At 34.2% G+C, this 23,070-nt stretch overlaps 1 protein-coding gene across 4 annotated transcripts in view; it reads right to left on the bottom strand.

Annotated features, from left to right (window-relative positions):
- LOC106095689 (homeobox protein 5) overlaps nucleotides 1–19,687 on the bottom strand; it is a 44,164-nt gene extending 24,477 nt beyond the window's left edge. For all 4 annotated transcript variants that reach the window (XM_013262983.2, XM_013262982.2, XM_013262984.2 and 1 more), the window contains exon 1: nucleotides 18,287–19,687. In XM_013262983.2, coding sequence (XP_013118437.2) covers nucleotides 18,287–19,061 — 775 coding nt within the window. In that variant the 5' untranslated portion in view covers nucleotides 19,062–19,687. The remainder of the gene's footprint in view (nucleotides 1–18,286) is intronic.
- Between the last annotated feature and the right edge of the window lie 3,383 nt (nucleotides 19,688–23,070).

Genomic DNA, 23,070 nt, shown 5'->3' on the forward strand with positions numbered 1-23,070 from the left:
CGTGTGCCGGTGATTGCAAACCCGACAACTGTAGCAATGGGGAATCGAACCGAATCGGTAAAAAACATGAAACAGCTCCCATATAAACCGATCTCCCGATTTGACTTCTTGAACCCTTACAAGCCGCGATTTTTATTGGATTTGTACATGGCGTTCTGGTATGACTCCCAACAACTGTGCCAAGTACGGTTCAAATTGGTCAAGAACAAGATATAGCTCCCATATTAACCAATCTCCCGATTTGACTTCTTGAGTCATTACGAGCCGCGGTTTTTATCCCATTTGGCTGAAATTTTGCATATATAGTGTTCTTTATGGCTCTCCACAACTGCACCAAGTACGGTCCAATTCGGTCTATAAATAGATATAGCTCCCAAATTTTAGCAGAATCCATGGTGATGGGTTCTTAAGATGCGGCCCGGCCGAACTAAGCATGCTTTTACTTGTTATACCTTCCACCATAGGATAGGGGTCATTCGTCATTCTGTTTGTAACACCTCGGCATATGCTGAGTCTGAGTCCCCATAAAGTACATATATTCTAGATCGTTATGTCGTTTTAAGTCGATTTAGCCGTCCGTCCCTCCGTCTGTCTGTCGAAAGCGCGCTAACTTTCGAAGGAGTAAAGCTAGCCGCTTGAAGTTTTGCACAAATACTTTTTATTAGTGTAGGTCGGTTGGGATTGTAAAATCGGTCCATGTCCAAATCGGTCCATGTTTTGATATAGGTGCCATATAAACCGATCTTGGGTCTTGACTTCTTGAGCCTCTAGAGGGCGCAATTCTCATCCGATTGAAATGAAATTTTGCACGACGTGTTTTGCTGTGACTTCCAACAACTGTTCTAAATTAGGTCCATAACCTGATATAGCTGCCATATAAACCGATCTTGGATCTTGACTTCCTAAGCCTCTAGAGGGCGCAATTCTCGTCCGATTTGACTAAAGTGTTTTGGTATCTCTTCCAATAACTGTGTTAAGTATAATTCAAATCGGTTAATAATCTGGTATAGCTGTCATATAAACCGATCTTGGATATTGACTTCTTGAGCTTATATAGAAATATCGCATGTGGTGTTTTGTTATGACTTCCAACAACTGTGCTTAGTATGGCGCAAATCGGTACATAACCTGATATAGCTGCCATATAAACCGAACTGGGATCTTGATTTATTGCACCTCTAGAGGGCGCAATTCTCATCCGATTTGGAAGAAATTTTGTACAACGGCTTTTCTTATGACCTTCTACATACGTGTCTGATATGGTTTGAATCGATCAATAGCTTGACGCAGCTCCCATATAAACCTATCTCTCGATTTTGCTTCTTGAGCCCCTACGAGGCGAAATTCTTATTCGAATGAACTGAAATATTACACAATGACAGTATTCATTTATGGTCCGAATCGGACTGTAACTTGTTTTTTCTTATTTTTTTCTCAACCTACATGCAGGGGATGTCTCCTATGAATACAGTGCTTTGCTTTGGCAAGTGAAAAGTTATGGATCGCAGGGGGAAAGAGGGATTAGTGTTTTTTGACTTTAGTTTTAAATTTCTAGATGTGACAATCAGGTGGAAAGATATTGGCAGGAGAAGCCGATTCCTCATACGAAAAGTTCGGAAAAAAAATAATTCTCTCTATAGTGCATGGTTTTGGTCAGCTGGTCAATCAATAACAAAGGGGTGTGCATCCCTAGAAAGTCTAGTATTTCTGACGAACATCCTTATAAGAAGGCTAATAACTGTGGAGCACTCGCCATTGTAGAATCGATAGAACAGCGTCGCACAACTCACATTACGACGATGCTCAAGGGAAACAATAGAGTTGGATACCCTTTCATCGTCAATCAACACCAGCGCACTTCTCTGAATGCGGTACAGAGGTCCCAAGAATGATTTCGAAGCTGGTTGGCGACACCACAAGGCATTTGGGGATAAATTTTTATATCAGATTCGAACTCTACTCATAAATACCTTTCATTTGGCGATCATATTGTCGTAATCGTGTTACATGTTATCTTGCGGGGTTTTATAAGTAAGGCGCTCACCTAGGGGTGGTACTAAAATTTTCACCAGAGCACCGAACTTTCTCTTTTAAATGGAGGCCAACGTAGCGCAGAGGTTAGCATGTCCGCCTATGACGCTGAACGCCTGGGTTCGAATCCTGGGGAGACCAACAGAAAAAATTGTTCGTGGTCCATCGTTTTCTCCTTCTAATGCTGGCGACATTTGTGAGGTACTATGACTAGTAAAACTTCTCACCAAAGAGGTGTCGCAATGTGGCACGCCGTTCGGACTCCGCTATAAAAAGGAGGCCCCTTATCATTGAGCTTAATCTGTACTCATTGATATGTGAGAAGTTTGCTCCTGTTCCTTAGTGGAATGTTCATGGGCAAAATTTGCATTTGCACCAATCTTTCTACATTTTGTTTAATGAAAATAGGTTCAGCCTTTTTTAAGTGATACAAAAACAGACACTAACTGGCAAATAAACAAAGCGCAATACTTTGTTAAAATAAAATTTCTTAGGCGTCTTTAATTGTGACTACTTTTTTGGTATTACAAGAAAATCCTATTTTATTTGAATGTCTTCAAATATTCTTTCTTAAATAATATCAATCGAAAATTTTAGCCACATACCTCTCGCCATTGATTCTTAAAATTTTTAACATTCCCGCTATAGCATCATGAAAGGAGTTTCTCTTACTCTTCCGACATTCATGACATTCAAAGTCACATTTGATGAGGCGTTACATGTTTTGCCTCATATCTTAAGATAAATAACCTGTTACCCCATTAGAAAAAGCATAGAACCAAAAACAAAGCAACATATTTAGCATGCATGGCAAGTACATGGTCATATATGTATGATGTAAGAGCATTTTGGTGTCCCAAACAAAATGTTTTCCATTCAAATTAGGCACTTGCCGACAAATAATAGGTCTCCAACAGAATAATGCTCCCCTTTTGAACTTTTTGTTGGGTGGTTTTTGGGGAAAAAATAAAAGCTTATACTAAACAAAAACAAATGCATACACACATACACACATAGAGAAAAAAATCTGTTACTATTTTCAAGCTAAATGAAATTTTATGTAAAACACATGTGGTACATATTGGATTAGTGTGATGGGGAAAGAAATAAAAACAAAATAGGGCTACCATAAGTAAAGTCTCCCCCTCCCTCTCTTTAGAGAGAAGAGACGAACAACATAGACGTATAGTTCTCAATGGTGTTGCTCTTTGCTATTTGCTCTATTTAGAATGGAGAGCCGAAACACTTGATAATTAACACTTGTCAAATGCCAAGCAAGCAATACTCAACAAGGGAATGGAAAAAAAATCCCCCCTCAAAAATAAAGTCAACCAAAAATATATAAATTTGAATTATGCTAGAGCTTATGGACACACATACAATATGGGGCAATTTAAATCTTTATCACAAACAGACAGATGCAAGAACTTGTTTTGTTTCACATTTCTTTTATTTTAAATTTTGTAAATTACCAACATTATTTGTAATCGAAAACGATTCTGATTGGGTTTTTGAAAAAAAAAGAGTCCCCTTGAAAAACCCAAAGTTAATGATAAAAGCATTTGCTTGTTGTCATTCGAAATTTGGGGGTAGGCTGAAAGAGGAGGTTAAGGTCTTGACAGTCTCTTGAATTACTGAAACCATAGAAAAGTTGGAATAAAGTTGTCATGTTCAAGTTTTTGAGTTTTGCTTCCAGGAAAAATAATCCCCAACTGTTTAGTGAGTTCAGTTTTGGTTGCAGCAGCTAATATTAAAATATTTATATTTAAATATGTTGTGTGCTAGGAGGATAGAATATGAGGGGAGGAAAATTTTAAAATCACTTGGGGTTAAAAACACTTGTCACCATTTGAAATGAAAATATTTTCATTTGATGGCGGTATTGAAAATAAATATTTAAAGAAGAAACACAGAGAATAAACTTAAAAAAAAACATAATGAAAGAAAGCGAGTAAAAAGGCATAAAGTTCGGCCGGGCCGAACTTTGGATACCCACACCTAGTGTAGATATGTAAACCCACTTACGTCACAATCCGGTGAAACTGGGATAATTTAAGCACCCATATTCGCCACGGACATTGAGTGGTCTAGTACAAATAAGTCACTGTTCATTTTTGTAGTACAAAAAACCGATAAACCGATCTGAGCCATATAGGATACGGATGTCGAAAAGCCTAACATAAGTCAATGCGTCAAATTTCAACGAAATCGGATAATAAATGCAGCTTTTTATAGGATCAAGACTTTTAATTGACAGATCGTTCTATATGGCACCTATAACCAAATCTGGGCCGATCTGGACGAAATTAAACAAGGATATAAAAATTATCCTGTTTTATTATGACTCCACTACTATTACCCTAGTTATATCTTAATAGTGGCTGGCTTCTATAATACTTTATTCAGGTCCCGAGAACTCATATACAAGTAACATTTTCAGACAATTAATCGACTTTTTATGGGATTAAGACCCTAAATTGAAAGATCGGTATATATGACTGCTTATTTATATATAGTCTGATCTGACTCATAAGTAGGTCGGATGTCGGGAGGCTTCAAATAACTCACTGTTTTAAATTTCAGCAAAATAAAGCTTTTATGGGCTTCAGACCCTTTATCGGCAGATCGGTCTATATCGTAGCTATATCTAAATATAGTCCCATCTGAATCATATTTAGGCCAGATATCGGGAGGCCTTAAACTACTCACTGTTTCAAATTTCAGCGAAATCGGATAAAAAACAAAGCATTTCTGGACATTAGACCCTTCATCGGCAGATCGGTCTACATGGCAGCTATATCCAAATATGGTCCGATTTGGCCCGTTCAAGAACTTAACCAGCGTACATGACGTATCTGTGACAAATTTCAGCTCAATATCTCAATTTTTGAAGGTTGTAGAGTGATTACAACAGACGGATGGACAGACACACGGACATCGTTAAATCGTCTTAGAATTTTACGACGATCCGAAATATATATACTTTGTAGGGTCGGACATTCATATTTCGATGTGTTGCAAACGAAATGACTAAATGAATATACCCCCTATCCTACGGTGATGGGTATAAAAATACTGAGAATAAACTTCATTCATAAAGATGGGCCATCCATCTTATTGCTCAAGAGGTATATGGAATGATCCACGAAAAGTCGGGCTGTCGGTAGATAAAATTCGATTAAGGCCTCTTAAAGTCGTAACAAAGCTTCAAATAAGAGAGGTCTACGGATATAATTATTGTAAACCTTAGGTGTTACAAAATTTTTTTGCACTTTATTTTTTACAGTGGAGGCCACCATAGCGCAGAGGTTAGCATGTCCGCCTTTGACGCTGAACGGCTGGGTTCGAATTCTGGCAGAGACATCAGATAGAAAACAAACAAAAATTTTTGAACGGTGGTTATCCCCTTCTAATGCTGGCAACATTTGTGAGGTACTTTGCTATGTAAAAACTTTTCCCCAAAGAGGTGTCGCTCTGCGGCACGCCTTTCGGACTCGGCTATAAAAATAGAGGCACCTTTCATTGAGCTTAAGCTTGAATCGGACAGCACTCAGTGATATGTGAGAAGTTACAAAAGTTTTTAAAAATTTTTTGAGATTTCTAGGAAATATTTGTAAATAGCTTGAATTGTAATTTAAGAGTTTTGCTGTCATATAAATTATCTCAAGGTTTTCAGAGGGATTTGATTTTCAAATTTTTGAAAATGTTTTTTTTTTGAATTTTAAAGGGCTTTTATATTAAATCACCATTCAGATTCTAAATTAAAAACAAATTACATAACACTTGCCGGCATTATAAATCCCCTACGCCAAATGATGGTATTTCCAGGGGATTTTCTATAAATGCCTATGACATTTTATACGAGTGGACAATATACACGCACAAGAAAAAAGAAGGCATCACAATGTCATTTCAACAATGTTACAAAAAAAACTCAAGAACAGCACATCTCATCTCTTGTCAATATAAAACAACGGTAACTACAAACAAGAAGCGAAATCGGGAGATCGGTTTATATGGGAGCTGTATCAAGCTATAGATCGATTCTGACCATATTGCACACGTATGTTGAAGGCCATGGGAGGAGCTGCTGTATTTGTGCCAAATCGGATGAGAAGTGCGCTCTCTAGAGGCTCTCTAGAGGCTCAAGAAGTCAAGACCCAAGATCGATTTATGTGGCAGCTAAACCAGGTTATGGACCGATTAAGACCATACTTCGCACAGTTGTTGGACGTGATATCGAAACACTTTGTGCGAAATTTCAGTCAAATCGGACGAGAATTGCGCCCTCTAGAAGCTCAAGAAGTCAAGACCCAAGATCGGTTTATATGGCAGCTATAACAAAACATGGACCGATTTGGCCCATTTATCCCAACCGACCTACACTAATAAGAAGTATTCGTGCAAAATTTCTAGCGGCTAGCTTTACTCCTTTAAAAGTTTGCGTGCTTTCGATAGACAGACGGACGGACGGACGGACATGGCTAGTTCGACTTAAAATGTCGCGACGATCAAGAATATATATACTTTATGGGGTCTAAGACGCATATTTCGAGGTGTTACAAACAGAATGACGAAATTAGTATACCCCCATCCTATGGAGGAGGGTATAAAAACAAGTAACTGCAGTTGTCATTACCCACATCACTCACACCCCACAACACTGCCATAGTAAAGCATATTCTATCTATAACACATCCAACGTTTATCCAACTCTTATCTACTGCTCTCATATTCAACAACTTCGCAGAATTATTGATCTCATGCTTAATCTCTCCTTCAATCTAACTGTTCCCATACTCTTACGCTTTAACTGTTCTCATAATCTTACCCTTTAACTGTTCTCATAAAGAAGTTAAAGGATAAGAGTATGAGAACAGTATAAGCGTAAGAGTATGAGAACAGTTTAAGGGTAAGAGCTTAAACTGTTCTCATACTCTTACCGTTTAACTGCTCTCATAATATGCCATTGCACTCATACAACTAAAGGCTCTATTATACGGCATGTAGTTGTCTTAGGTAGTTAAGTAAAGCTGTCTTTAGACGATAAGACATGTCATATGTAATTTCAAAAACAAACTCCGAAAGTTGTACAAAATTTTATATGGTAAATGGATTTTGGAATATATATGCAACTATTTCGATTTAATCGTGCTTTTATTTCATTGAGCATACATTTAGATACAGCGGTCAAAAAAAGTATTCATCATTCACTGTTTTTTTTTTAATAAGTCTACAAAAGACAATTGGAATAAAAACATATTAAACTAATGATGCAGTAGTGCTTGTGTGATATATATGTACACAATTTCATTGTTTTTAAAGAAAAAAAATAGTATTTATTGGAACAAAAAGGGCCATTTTACAGCTGAACACAAAAAATTAAACAAAAAAAGTATTCATCATTGCAAAAAAACAAAATAAATAAATAACATAATTTAAAAAAATTAATACTTTGTTATTCGACCACCGCGTCTTATAACTTCTTTTAAACGGTTTGACATCGATTGGACTAATTTAGCGGTTAAATTTTGGTCTATATTAGTCCATTCCTCCATTATCACCTGTTGCATTTGACTCTTGCTCGAAAAATTGCGCGTTCTCAATTTGCGTTCGAGATGTTCCCAAAGATGTTCAATTGGGTTCAAGTCGGGACTTTGAGGAGGAGTTTTAATGACTTTGGGGCAGTTATACAGCATCCACATCTTGGTATTTAAAGCAGAATGTTTGGGGTCATTATCTTGATAATATTGAAAGTTATTACCAAGCCCAAGTTTTACAGCACTATCTTTTAAATTCCTCTTTAAAATGTCAATGTAATACTTATGATCCATTACTCCATTAATAATTTCAAGATTTCCCGCTCCTGAAGCCGCCATACACCCCCAAACCATTAAACCACCTCCACCATGTTTTACAGTAGCAACTGTGTTTCGTTCTTCAAGCTCTGTATTTGGTTTTCTGTACACTATGACCTTTCCATCGCACCCAAAAAGATTAAACTTGCTCTCGTCTGCAAAAATGACTGTTTTCCAAAATGATTCGGGGTGTTTTACATACATTTTTGCGAAGTTTAGCCTTTTCACTCGGTTTATTTTATTTATAAAGGGCTTCTTACGTGCAGTTCTTCCTCTGTAACTATGCCTTTTGAGTGTATTTCGAATTGTTTGTGTAGTAACTTCCTTCCCTAAATATTCCATAGTGTTTTTACGAAGAATGGTCGCATTTGTCTTCGGAGTTTTCTGAACTTGCCGCACTAGCCAACGCACATCTCCAACTGAAAGTGCTTTTGGTCGACCAGATCTTGGTTTATTGTCAACAGTTTTCGTTTCTGTCCACTTTCTGATGATGGATTGTATAGTAGATCGTGGTCTATTTAATATTTCACTGATAGTTTTTTGAGTTAAACCATTCCTGTGGTGTTTTATTATCAAAACTTTTACCTCATCAGAAACCTCGTTTTGCTTACGACCCATTTTGACAAAAACTATATTTTCAATGAAATTAAATATTTGCTGTCAAGGGCAAAGCCTCCTTTACTAAATAAAACAGAAAAGGGGGATTCCCAAATAATATTTGAATTTGACTTTGATGATAGCACATCAATGATGAATAATTTTTTTGTTCTGTTTTTGGTGTTATTATATAAAATTGCATTTTTTGCGCTAATTAAATTTATTTTTTGAATTTATTTTAAAACATATTACGAAAAATAAACTATTGCATAAAACTGCATTATTTGTTTACTTTAAATTTTCTTCAATTACCCAAAATAAGTGAATTTATTATCAATTTTGCTAATGATGAATACTTTTTTTGACCGCTGTACATGTACTATATAAAAAAGTACAATACATATAAGAATAGATTAGAGCGCTCTATCCGTATTCGATGTATTCGTATTCGATGTACATAAGACAGAAAGTGACAGCTCATATGGCATGTCTTATCGTCTATTGGCAGCTTAAGAAGCAACGACTCGGTTTCAGCTGGACAAAAAATCTTGCGACAAAATTAAACAAACAAAATAAAAAGTAGCACAAAAAACAGCATTTTTCAATTGTTTTATGATTTTTTAATTTGTTTTTATTTTTATAACAACATTTGCGTGTTTTATTTTTACAAATTTTTTTTTTTAAACTTTGTTAGTTTTAGTTATAATTTTCAATGTATTTTCAGGAGATTCCAATTCTCCTTACCATATTATAAATACAACTGTTATACTCTAATGTTATATTGTAACTACAACTGTTATACATGCCCGCATACGTCAACGGAAGGCGTCACCATGTCATTTGCCCCCCAGAAAACAAAAATCAAGAATAACAGCAATGACATTGGAAAACATTTTATGTGACACAAATTGCAAGAGCATTAGCATGTAAACAGACACTTTGGACTTTCGACTTCATCCGCACCAATGGCAAAAATACCCGGCATACAATACAAAAATCTAGTTTCGTTGCTTTTTACCCATTTCTATTCCTTGATTAACTTTTAAAAAAATTAGCAAAATGAAAATTCTTGTTTCTTCTACAAAAACCCCAAAATGAACGAACATACAGCAGCAGAACGAAATGAAAATTCACCTTGAATTTAACTAGATTTTATTCTGTGCTGCGGGTGCAAAGGGGCTAAATGGGATGATATATGCTGCTCTCTTGTTGGATTTGGGTTTTAGCCAAATAATTTTTGTTTTTGACGACAACGTCGACGATATATATTGTAGATATAATTAAAATAATGTATACATGTAGCCAACGCGTACCACCATTTTTTTTATCATTTTTTTAGAAAGCCAAACAATTCTCGAGAGAAAAAAAAACTGTGTGCAACCTACACCTACCTAAGCTTTGGATGGTGGCATATTTGGCCACCATCATCAATGGCCATTTTGCCATTGGATTATGAACTAACAAAAATTCTGTCACTAGAGAAGTATGGTGGCTACACATTATGTTGATAGTAAATGTTTATGGGGATTAATGTATCTTAAAACGTTTTTTTGCATAATGACATGTAAAATATTTCTAAGCCAATTTGAACGTTAATAACCTTGTACATCAAGCGTGCAAGAAAATCAATCTTATGAAGAAATAGTACAATGACAATTAGCATGGGACTGTTTGGGAAGAAAATGACATAATTAGATTTAAATTAAAAAACTAAATTCTATAGGCAATTTTTGGAAATCTTTATATTTATAAAAAAAAGTTTAAGCTAAATTTTTGTAATAAAAAAAAAATATATGTATTAGAAAAATGTAAGGTATAGTAAACAAAAATTTATTTACATTTTTTTTAATTTCAAATAGAAGGGTTATAAAACATCATCAAAAAAACATCAAACAGAAAGATAGAAAAATTTTAAAATTAAAAAAAATATACACAAAAAATTTCAAAATTTAAAAATAGTCAAAAATAAAAAACTAATAAAAAAAAACAATAAACAAAAATAAAAGAAAAGAATTGCTATGCTTATTGAATTGAGTGTTGGAGACAACAGTAGAAGTCTATGTGTAAAATTAAAAATCAAATCGGCCTTTTAGAGGCTCAAGAAGTGAAATAGAGAGATCGGTTTATAGGGGAGCTGTGTCAGGCTGAAGACCGATTCAGACCATCTTTGACACGTATATTGAAGGTCATGGGAAGAACAGTTGTACAAAATTTCAGCCAAATCGGATACTAATTACGCCCTCTTGAGGCCCAAGAAGTCATGATCCCAGATCGGTTTATATGGCAGCTACATCAGGTTATGAACGGATTTTAACCGTACTTGACACAGTTGTTGGATGTCATAACGAAACACGTCATGCAAAATTTTATCCAATTTGGATAGGAATTGCGCCCTCTAGAGGTTCAAGAAGTCAAGACCCCAGATCGGTTTATATTACAGCTATGTCAGGTTATGGACCGATATGAATCATAATTGACACAGTTGTTAGAAACCAGAGCATAACATCTCATGCTAAATTTCAGCCAAATCGGATAAGAATTGCGTTCTCTAGTGGCTCAAGAAGTCAAGATCCCAGATCGGTTTATATGGCAGGTATATCAAAACATGCACCGATATGGCCCATTTACAATCCCAACCGACCTACACTAATAAGAAGTGTTTGTGCAAAATTTCATGCTGATAGCTTTACTCCTTCAAAGCTAGCGTACTTTCGACAGACAGACGCACGGAAGGACATGGCTGGATCGACTTAAAAGATTATGACGATCAAGAATATATATACTTTATGGGATCTTAGACGAATATTTCGAGGAGTTACACGAAATTAGTATACCCCCCATTCTATGGTGGAGGGTATAAAAATAAAATGAAAAAAGTTTAAATTAAAAGTTTAAATGAAAAAAGTTTAAATTAATTGGTTTAAATTAAGACCCCGGCCGAGATTCGAACCTGTGCACACGGAGCAACAGCGAGAGCCGATGCCGTTGTCTAGCCTTCGAAGTCATCAATACAACTTCCAACAGATGTACAGAATCATGTGTACCATGAAAGTACACAGATAAAAATAATTTTGAAAAACAACAACTTTTGTCGAAAAAACTACGACGAAATTTGTTAATTTTCTTGCTATTTTTTTTGTTTATTTTGAATCCCAACGACCCAAAGTACAAATTTGTTGTTGAAATGTACTCTTTGCAAGCCAATAAACAATATATCCATAAGCAAGACAAAAAACCATCCAACCAGCCAAGACATACATATGCTTTGCTTCAGGTGGTTGTGCTTTTATTTTTTTGTTCGGCTCGATTTTTCTTTGTCACTCTTTCTACTATTAAAAATGTTAAATGTTATTAAAATGTTACCCTTAAAAAAAGTTAATAATGTTGGTGCCGCATGGCATTGAACTCATTATCTCATGTTTGGTAGCCTTGCACGTATCCTCGAGCCTACCGACATCATCCGCTTTATGATCAAATAAATCAATAAGTACTGCTGCACAGTAATAAGTGTCTCAATTAATTAAAATTAAAAAAAATAGGTAAAAACCACTCTAAACATTCTTTTTCTGAATACGAAATTCATTTCTTTGTATGTCCAAAATTTCTAAAATAAGCTTAATGAAAAAAAATTTAATTTGGGGACTCGAACCTGGGCCAAGTCATGAATGGCATGGGAGTCTTATGTATTACAAGGAAGTACGTCTATTATTACAACTACCTCAACTGAAGAATTTGTTGAAATCAACAAAACTTCCATAATTTTGTCTGTCAAGTCTCTTGTAGAGACTTACTTACGTACTTCAACAAATAATGTCTTCGATTCAATTCTTAAATTCGTTTTATTTATTTAAAGTTTCACATACAAATTTGGTAGTTGGTTTTTTCTAAGAGTATTATTTTTCTTTGTAGTGTAATTGTCGCAGAAAAAAATCTTCATTACACGAAAACAAATGCAATTGGGAAAAGTACAGCTAATAGACAGGGTTGTCGTGCGTGGTTAATGTGGTATTTGTATCATAAAGGCCTTTTTCGCAATAAATACGATTCAAATACAACATACCAACGCACGGCTCTTTAAGCCTTCACACCCAATATGGTTGAAAAGTCTTCTAGCCAAAGACGAAACGCGTCCCATAGTGGTTGGTGTGTTGCGATCTCTGGCTTTCCTTTTCCAAAGAAAATCTAAATTTAGGATAATAAGCTTTGGTCGAAAAATAAATTTTATAATTTTTGTGTTTGGGAATTTTAATTGGAAATTTATATTCAAGTTTTTTGTTAGGGCGAAAATCATTAAATTTGCAATTTTTGAGATGAGCTCAATGATAGATTTTCTTTGGAAAAGGAAAGGCAGAGATCGCAACACACCAACCACTATGGGACGCGTTTCGTCTTTGGCTAGAAGACTTTTCAACCATATTGGGTGTGAAGGCTTAAAGGCTTAAAAAACGATCACAAAATATATTAAGCAAACTAAATATTAATAGAAATATTTGAAATAATTTCTGAATTATCTTGAAACCCTTATGAAAAAAAGTTTCGCAAACGAGATATTTGCATATACATATATACATAATATATTATAGGTATTTACTTGAACTGAAATTTCCTCAAAATACAATTACTAGTGCATACAAGAAAAGTACATATTTGCTTATAAACAACTCATTATTCATCATGATGGCCCACATGTATGAATAAATATTTAAATTTAAATCAAAATGTTTACTTTGAAGAGTCCTCTTACCTATCTGCTCTCCCATTACCATCAACCAACCAACCGAACGGACTAAGCTAATGAACTGAACCATACATTCATAGCAAGCAAGTGCACGTTGCAAATCAAGAAAAAGAAAATGAAACAGAATGCAGCCAACAATAACAACAATAAATAAAAACTAGCGAAAAATATTTATATACACTCAGTGGGTTGTCGTTGTTAACTAGGGAGAGGAAGGGAGGGAGAGAGAGAGAGAGAAAAGAGTGAAGTAAAAAAGGTTCTTGAAAAGCTCTTTACAATGAAAAGAAATTGCTCACAATTACATATGATTTATGAAGAGAATGCAACTTGAAAAATGTCATCACACCACACACAATACAGCACACAACAGTGAGTCAATGATAGTCAACTGTTATACATTTAATAATGTTACCTCCCACGGCGATCCCACTCCCCCCTCAATAAATATAAAGACACTAAAACCCACCCACTATAGCATGGATGCATGTGATCATAATAGAATATGTATCGCCATACAGCTAAAAAAATACACAATTGAATACGAACACCAACTACGAAGAGAGTAAACGAGGGAGTTAGTGATTAATTGAGTAAAAAAGTATTGTAGTCTTCAGAGTTGCCATTACGAGTTTATATGATCATATGGTTGTATAGCTTTAAACTTAGTCAGATTGTAAACCCATTAAAATCCTGAATACATAAAAGGGAGATTTTATAGTTCAATAAAATATCATAAAATAAAATAAAATAAAGTAAAATAAAATAAAATAAAGTAAAATAAAATTAAATTAAATAAAATAAAATAAAAAAAAAAAATAAAATAAAATAAAATAAAATAAAATAAAATAAAATAAAATAAAATAAAATAAAATAAAATAAAATAAAATAAAATAAAATAAAATAAAATAAAATAAAATAAAATAAAATAAAATAAAATAAAATAAAATAAAATAAAATAAAATAAAATAAAATAAAAAATAAAATAAAATAAAAATAAATTAAAATAAAATAAAATAAAATTAAATGAAATAAAATTAAATGAAATGAAATGAAATGAAATAAAATGAAATGAAATAAAATCAAAATAAAATGAAATGAAATAAAATGAAAGAAAATAAAATGAAATAAAATAAAATAAAAAAAAATGAAATCAAATCAAATCAAATCATGAAATGAGGATATGGAAAGAACATTTTACTCAACTGCTAGTGTCCGATGTTGGCGGCGAAGAGGATATCGCAAAACCAATCCTTGATGATGGTAGAGAATATTTACCTTCTAGTCAGAATGAGACCCAAATAGCAGTGACCTAACTGAGGAACAGCAAGGCAGCAGAAGCCGACGGGTTACCCGCTGAACTCTTTAAGACCGAAGGTAATACTCTGATAAGGCGACAGATTGTCTGCGCAATCTGGTTAGAAGAACGCATACGCGATGATTGGAACCTCAGACTCATACTGGATACTCTCGAGCGTACTATGTGAAAGATTAGCATTGGTAGAGCCCAATCATCAATGAGATACTTGGGCCCTATCAATGCGGCCTTAGCCCTGGCAAATCAGATATTCACACTGCACCAAATAATGGAAAAGACCCGAGAAGAACAAATCAACACCTACCATCTCTTTGTTGACTAAAATCCGCCTTAGATACTCCTTTACGTTCAAAGGTATTTCACGGCATGTCTGAATTTGGTATCCCTGCAAATTATTAAGACTCTGCAGAATAACACTTGCGTTCCTCAGTAAGAATAGGAAAGAATCTCTCGGAACCATTTAATACTAAACGAGGTGTCAAACAAGGAGACAGCCTATCGTGTGACGTCTTCATTATTTTGCTGGAGAACATTATACGAGATGCAGATGTGAATAGACATGGCACAGTTATCATAAGAGAACACATTCTACTCGTCTATACCGACGACATCGACATCATAGGTCGGTCACAGGAAGCAGTAACTTCTGCCTTTGAAAGAATCGAAAGAGAGTCAGGGAAAATTGGTCTGGCAGTAAATGGAGATAAGACGAAATGGATGGTTTCAACTTCCAAAAAACCTTGACCAACCGAGCAGATAAAGAAAATGGAGAAAGTTGGGAAAGATAACTTTGAGATAGTAAGCAACTTTATCTTCTTTTGATTAGGTAGGCAGTTTAGAAACAGGGTCACGTCTCACCAGACGAAGATAAGACTACACAAAACACTGATACTACCCGTTATGTTATATGGTTACGAAACCTTGAAACTAGGTTTCAGAGATTGTAGAATGAGCGCAGAAGATCGAGGCAGTTGGAACGCTATTCTACGTTCGGCTAGTGGAACAAATGTTCTGTCATAGCCAATTAAAGTAAGAAAGTACCATGATAATATGGGACTCAAATGAAGTTGGCGAGAAGAAAACAAACCTTATATCCAATTTTGGGGCCAAGTGTTTAAAGACCGCCTTAACCCCAAAACCTTTCCAAAACAGGCATATTTGCCAACCATGACAATATGGGTCTAAAATAAAGAAAATAAGAGTAGAGTGCGATTTGATATCCACATTCTGTGCAAAATATGTACTTGGGCCGTCCCAACCGTAAAACACTCGCAAACAGGACTTATTTACCGACTATGCCAATATAGAGCTCAACTAAATGGCATTAGAGAGTGCAAGAAGGCGCAACGGAACGGGACGGAGCCAGTTAGTATAAAATAAAATTCTTGATGCTCATCGTCCCAAAATTTTAGAAAACGTAATCCATATGAGGGCTATATAAAATTCCAACTTTTTTCCCCCTATTTTGAGAACATTTTCTTGTCAGCATTCCATGATTGTGGCAACCCTATTTCTCTCCGCATATACAATTTCGCATTTGTATGCAATTGTCATCGTTTTTATACCAAAGCCAACAATCTTAGTTAAAGATAAGATACAAAGAACGAGTCACAGTGTAGCAGACACTGTCATCTGCATGAATGTGTCTACTTTACCAATTAGAGATAAACTTACGAATAAGCATACATAGACTCTATAAAAAATGTTAAAATTTTTCTTTGCATAACAAAGGGACGAGAGAGTGAAAGATACATAATTTTATAAAGGAAACAGCATTCCAACAATATATAAAAAAATTATATAAAAAAATATTATGAAAAGCTTTAATATAATACATAACAATAAACAAAAAAGGAGAAAAGAATCTCAAGTGGTGACGGGTAATAAAATACTTTTACCTCGAAGGGGGGTCTTGCCGTCGTTGTACCATATGCACGAATGTCGCTCGTCCACGCGTCTACAAATTAACCAATGTCTGTAAGATATTCTACGTTGAGTATAGCCTAAGCTTTGGCCTTTTAAGATGTTTTCTTTATAAGAAGTCTTTTTTTTTTCAAGATGAGAATAAAAAAATGTTGTGACATATACAAACAACAAGACATGGGTAAGTGTTGCGTGTACTTTATTCAGCGTTATGAAAACGGGTGTATTTCTCTTGCTGACATTGACCGGATATGGTTACGACAAAGGGATTGTAAGTGCAAACTTAAATGTGTGTGTTCCTGTAGTTGTAGGGGAATCATTGCTGTCAAAAACAGGCGGAAACTCTTTAGACACAAAAGGGTAAACATATAATGAAATCTTATAACAAAGTTATGTAAAAAGCTAAATTTGCTTAAATGATGAAAAATTTTGCTAAAAAATTTTCGAAACTTAAAATTGTTTCCAGCTGGGTTATCTGGAGGAAAGGGATATCGAAAGTTAAAAGGCGAAATTTTCATGAACTTTAATATATTTAACAAAATAATTTTTGAAGCTGTATGGAGGACAAAGGATTAGTAAAAATCGACGTTGACGACCCACGCAAACGAAAAACGAACCATGATTTGCAGATCTGCACCTGGAATGTCCGCACTCTTTATAGAGAAGGTGCAGTATACGCGCTGGCGGATGTATTAGAGAAGTACAAGGCAGATATTACCGCCTTACAGGAAGTGGGATTTACTGGGACTGGGCTTCACTACAACACTAAACGGTGACGAACTATAAAATAGTTGCCATAACATGAGGCATGCATTTGGCTATGGATGAGAGGCTAGCCACAATCCGCATAAAAGCCAAATTCTTCAACATCAGCCTTATTTGTGCCCACGTCCCGACGAAAGACAAGGACGAGCAGATCAAAGGTATTTCTACGAGCGCCTAGAGAGAGAATATGACCGCTTCCCCGCCAATCATATTATAATCGTTCTGGGAGATTTTAATGCGAAGATAGGGAAGGAAGACATTTTTGATCCAACAGTCGGAAAGTTTAGCCTCCACGAGACAACGTCCAGTAATGGGTTGAGGCTGATTGACTTCGCCGCGGCAAAAAACATGGTAGTTAGTACCACCAGATTTCAACATAAAAATATTCACAAAGCCACATGGCTGTCACCCGATCAAAACACGAGGAACCAAAATGATCACGTTGTAATAGATGGAAGGCATTCATCCAGCGTGGTACGACCGAACCGTGGAGCGAATATAGATTCGCATCATTACCTTGTTGCAGCAAAGGTTCGCACCCATTTGAACATGGCGAAGAAAGTACGATCTGACACTGCACGGAAGCTGGACATTGAAAAACTGCAAACACAACATATGGCAGCGGCATACTCCACTCGACTGACCCATCAAAATACAACGGCTGCGTTGGCTTGGTCATGTTGTCAGAATGGATGAAGAAGCTCCAGCAAAGAAGTCTTTTTAAGGCAAACACGGTGGTACACGCAAACCGGGAAGATTAAAAGCCCGATGGAAAGATCAAGTGATGGGAGACACCTCGAAACTTGGTGTCAGAGATTTTAGAATGAGCGCAGAAGATCGAGGCGCTTGGAACGCTATTCTACGTTCGGCTAGTGGAACAAATACTCTGTCGTAGCCAATTAAAGTTAAGTATGAATGAAGGACATATCGAAAGATGGTTTTAGAAATTGCTAAGAACCAAAGATGATAGAAAACAATTTTGGAAGAATGATTCAGTATGATAAATTTTAAATATACAAATAAAAAAAAGTAGCATATTTATTAACTAAAATTTCCCACCTTTTGAAAGAGCAGCACCACCACCATTATCATCACCATCACCATTGCTACCATTGTTCACATTGTAGTTGTATTGTTTCAGCTGTTGCTGAAGATAATTTTCTTCATTGTTGTTATTCAAAATATCATTGATATTCTTGTTGAAGTTCTTATTTTGAAACATAAAATTATCCAATTGGGGCTTTTGCAAACGTTGCTGTTGAGCAGGTTGCATATGATACAAACGATGCTGTTGTTGTTGTTGCAAGCGCATTTGTCTCAAATACTGTTGATTGCATGTCAAAGCCACGGAGGAGGAGGTTTTGTTTGCCGCCTTTGATGTTGCATGATGGCTAATATCAACACCTTGTTCACGCAACTGTTGTTGCAAACGTTTTCTTTGTATCAATTGTTGCTGCAACAATTGCAATTGTTGTTGTTGCAATTGTTGATAGTAACGTAGCTGTTGCAATTGCTGAGGAGTTAGTGACACATTATGTTGTTGTAATTTATTTTGGTAACTATTCTCCTTGGAGGAGGATGAGGAAGAGGCCGCACTATCACAGCCACTGCTGGTACTACTTGAATTGGAGGTATTGGCTTTGCCTTTGGCAACATGTTGCCAATGATGTCGAGCAGGAGACATGTTGTCATTGTTGTTGTTATTGTTGCTGTTGTTGGCATTGTTATGACAACTGTTGTTGTTGTTATTGTTGTTGTTGTTGAAATATCGTTTGCCGTGCATTTTGGAAATGTCACTGATTTTCATGAGAAATGCCAAAATTATCAACAACATTTAGTTGTATGGCAAGCATCCAGGGTGTTATAGAACTTCTCTGAGCAATCACCACTGTTGGCCAATAAAAGAGAGAAATTTCAGCAGTTTACATAAGCATGTTCTTTACAGTATTTTTGCTTGTTAATTTTTTTTTTTTTGATTTGAAAATTTTATTTTCCTTTTTGGGAAGATTTTTGTTTTGTGCTCTTGTTGTTGTTGTTGTTGTTGCTTCACTTTTCAGTTTGTGCGTTGCTGTATTTTTAGTTCCCAAAAATGATGTTTTAAATTTATGTCTATTTTTCTTCTTCTTCTTTTCTTGAATTATATTTCATTTGGAGGACCAATGCAAAGTTTTGGATTTTTTTTTTGTTTCGAATACTTTTTATTTTTGGTTTAATTGTTGCGGGAAGACTTGTATATCGGCATGTTGTCGGTTGTTTTTTTTTTCACAGTTTTTCTGTTTGTTGCTATGCACTTTTGTCAGAGGAAAGAGTTTATTTTTGGATACAATATTTGTTTGGTTAATTATTCTTGGTTTAAAATTGAATTCTTTCAGTCTTGTTGGATTATCATTTCCATATACAGTTTTTGTATTTTTTTACATAGTACACAGTTTGTGTTTTTAACACATTTTTTCAAAGAGACTAAATAAAAAGGGAAGAAAATTTTTGTAAATAAAAAAAAATATTAAAATTAAAAAAAAAATAATAATAATCCTCATACATACGGAAAACTTAAAATATCCTTAGAGATACTTAATTCTTAGACTTACACAATTAAAAAAAATATTCAAAAACACACAACAATCCTTTAAAACGGTAGAGGTTAAGCTTTCTTTAAACAAAATTTCAATTTGGTTTAAAGAAATCGTGTTTTTAGAGAAAATTTCATGGAAATTTTGACTTCAAAGAAAATTTTATGTAAATTTTGTCTTCAGAGAAAATTTCATACAAATTTTGTCTTTGGAAAAAATTTCATACAAATTTTGTCTTTAGGGAAAATTTCATGGAAATTTTGTCTTTAGAGAAAATTTCATGGAAATTTTATCTTTAGAGAAAATTTTATGGAAATTTTGTCTTTAGGGAAAATTTCATGGAAATTTTGTCTTTAGAGAAAATTTCATGGAAATTTTGTCTTTAGAGAAAATTTCATGGAAATTTTGTCTTTAGTGAAAATTTCATGAAAATTTTGTCTTCAGAGAAAATTTTATGAAAATTTCGACTTCAGAGAAAATTTTATAAAAATTTTGACTTTAGGGAAAATTTCATGGAAACTTTGACTTTTGAGAAAATTTCATGGAAATTTTGTTTTAGAGAAAATTTTATGGAAATTTTTTGTTTGGAGAAAATTTCATGAAATTTTTTCTTTAAAGAAAATTTTATAAAAATTGTGTCTTGAGAGAAAATTTTATACTAATTTTGTCTTTGGAGAAAATTTCATGGAAATTTTCGTTTAAAAAAATTTCATAGAAAAAACTTTGAAGCTTACTCTTAGGAAATTACGTAAAAGTATGCTAAAAATGGTATGCTTGTTGCAAGAAATCTCCGATTTTACTAATTTTAATTAGATTTACTTCAAACAATAATCCGATTCATTTTGGAGACAAATTTTGAATCTGGGAATATATTCGTTTGTTAAAATCTGGGAACAAATACCCAATTTTGGGGACATGTGGCCAGTTTTTGGAATATGTGCACAATTTTGAGGACAGTTTCCCAAATTTACAGATACTTTCATAGAAATGTTGCCTTCAGAGAAAATTTGGTCAACATTTTGTCATTAGAGTAGATTTTGTCGAAATTTTGTCATTAGAGTAAGTTTTATGGAAATTCCCTTAAAGTATGCTACAAAGTGGTATGCCTATAACATGAAGTCTCTGAATTTAATTTAAAATAGATTTACTAAAAAAATAATGCTATTAGTTTTGCGGACATATTTTGAAATTAGGGATATATCCGTTTGTAGAATTTTGGGGACAAAAGCTTAATTTCTGGGACATGTGTTCAACTTTACAGAAAATTTCATAGAAATTTTGTAGTTAAATAGAATTTAATACACATTTTGTTTTTAGAAAAAATTTCATAGAAATTTTCGCATATTTCATAGACATTTTTTCTTTGGGGAAATTTCATAGAAGTGTTGTCGTTAGAGAAAATTTGATAGACATTTTGTGTTTAGAGATAATTACATAAACATTTTGTATTAAAACAGTTTTGTAGCATACTTTTAGGAAACAATTTAAAACTATTCTACAAAAATGGCATGGTATGTACTATCGTACAAAATCTCCGATTTCACTAATTTTAAATAGATTCACTTAAAAACATAATCCGATTAATTTTGGGGACATATTTGAGTTTTGGGATCTACTATTGTGTTGAAATTTGGGGACAAATGTCCCATATCGGAGACTTGTGTTCAATTTTGGGAATAAGTGCACAATTTTGGGGACATGTCTAAATTTTAGAGATAATTACATCGAACATTTTCCTTAGAGAAAATTTCGTATAACTTTGTCGTTAGAAAAACATTCATAGAATCCTTTAGAAAAAATTTCATGGAAATTTTGTCTTTAGGGAAAATTTCATGGAAATTTAGTCTTAAGAGAAAATTTCATGGAAATTTTATCTTTAGAGAAAATTTAATGAAAATTTTTTTAACAAAATTTCATGACATTTTTTTCTTTAGAAAACTTTTTTTTATCAAAATGTTGTCTTTAGAGCAATTTTGTTTTTTCAGAAAATTTCATTGAATTACCGTAGCATACTTTTAGGATAATCCCTTAATGTATGCTTACCCCACGAAATATGCGATTTTACAGATTGAACAAAAATGTACCTAAAAAACATAAATGCGATTAATTTTAAGGACATATTTTGAATTTGGAAATTACCAATTTCGGGGACATTAGTTCAATTTTTATGTCAAAGCAAAAGTTCATAGAAATGTTGTCTTTAGAGCAATTTTCATAGAAATTGTGTCTTTAGAGCAAATTTCATAGAAATTGTGTCTTTAGAGAAAATTTCATAGAAAAGTTTGTCTCATGTGCATGTAGCCAAACTAACTTTTCAAAAAATAACTCCGAATCCATTTAAAATTTCATCAAGCATCAGAGTTTTCTGGCCACCACCCCCATTTTATTACTCTATGTGAAATTGAGTTGTACATTCGCATCCCTTTTATATAAAAGCATATGCAAATTGCATTACTCGTCTATTATTTCTAAATTTCAAATTTTTGTTTTGTTTTTCATTGTTTTTTCCTTATATTCATTTTAATTTTAAATGAAATTGTTTCCCATTTTATTTGGATATTAATGGCTGCACTCGTCGAGCCCCTTAAGGCTGGTAGAGTATATGTGTTGTTGTTTTTTTTCATACTATTTTAAATTGGAAAATTTATGGGGTATTTTTTGTCAGCACACCACTAAAAATGTGGAGCATTCTCAGGCTAAAGGCAAAAAACAAAATGCTTGTTCTTTTACACTTTAGCAACATTTCCTGTTTGGCACAGAGCAACCTAGCCCAAATAGCTCGGCTGTAAAAGCCTGGTATTAAATTTAACCTTTTCGTTTTTGTTATTTCTTCATTGGCCCTGTAGTTGAAATGCAAAGTGTTTCTTGATTAACTTCAATACTGGCGCTGCTGTTGTTGTTTGACTGCATTCTATTTTCCCTTGAGCAATTATTCGAAGGGTCGTGATGGTGGTTTATTTGGCGCAAAATAATAAATTTCAGAAATTCTTAACTTCTTTAAATGAAGGAATGACAGAAAAAAAAATTGTATAGTGTTTGCAAAAAGTTGGTAATAAAGGGTGATTTTTTTGAGGTTAGGATTTTCATGCATTAGTATTTGACAGATCACGTGGGATTTCAGACATGGTGTCAAAGAGAAAGATGCTCAGTATGCTTTGACATTTCATCATGAATAGACTTACTAACGAGCAACGCTTGCAAATCATTGAATTTTATTACCAAAATCAGTGTTCGGTTCGAAATGTGTTCAAATTTTGACAAATTTTGTTCAGC

Source organism: Stomoxys calcitrans, chromosome 2, assembly GCF_963082655.1.
Source record: "Stomoxys calcitrans chromosome 2, idStoCalc2.1, whole genome shotgun sequence".
Classification (NCBI taxonomy): domain Eukaryota; kingdom Metazoa; phylum Arthropoda; class Insecta; order Diptera; family Muscidae; genus Stomoxys; species Stomoxys calcitrans.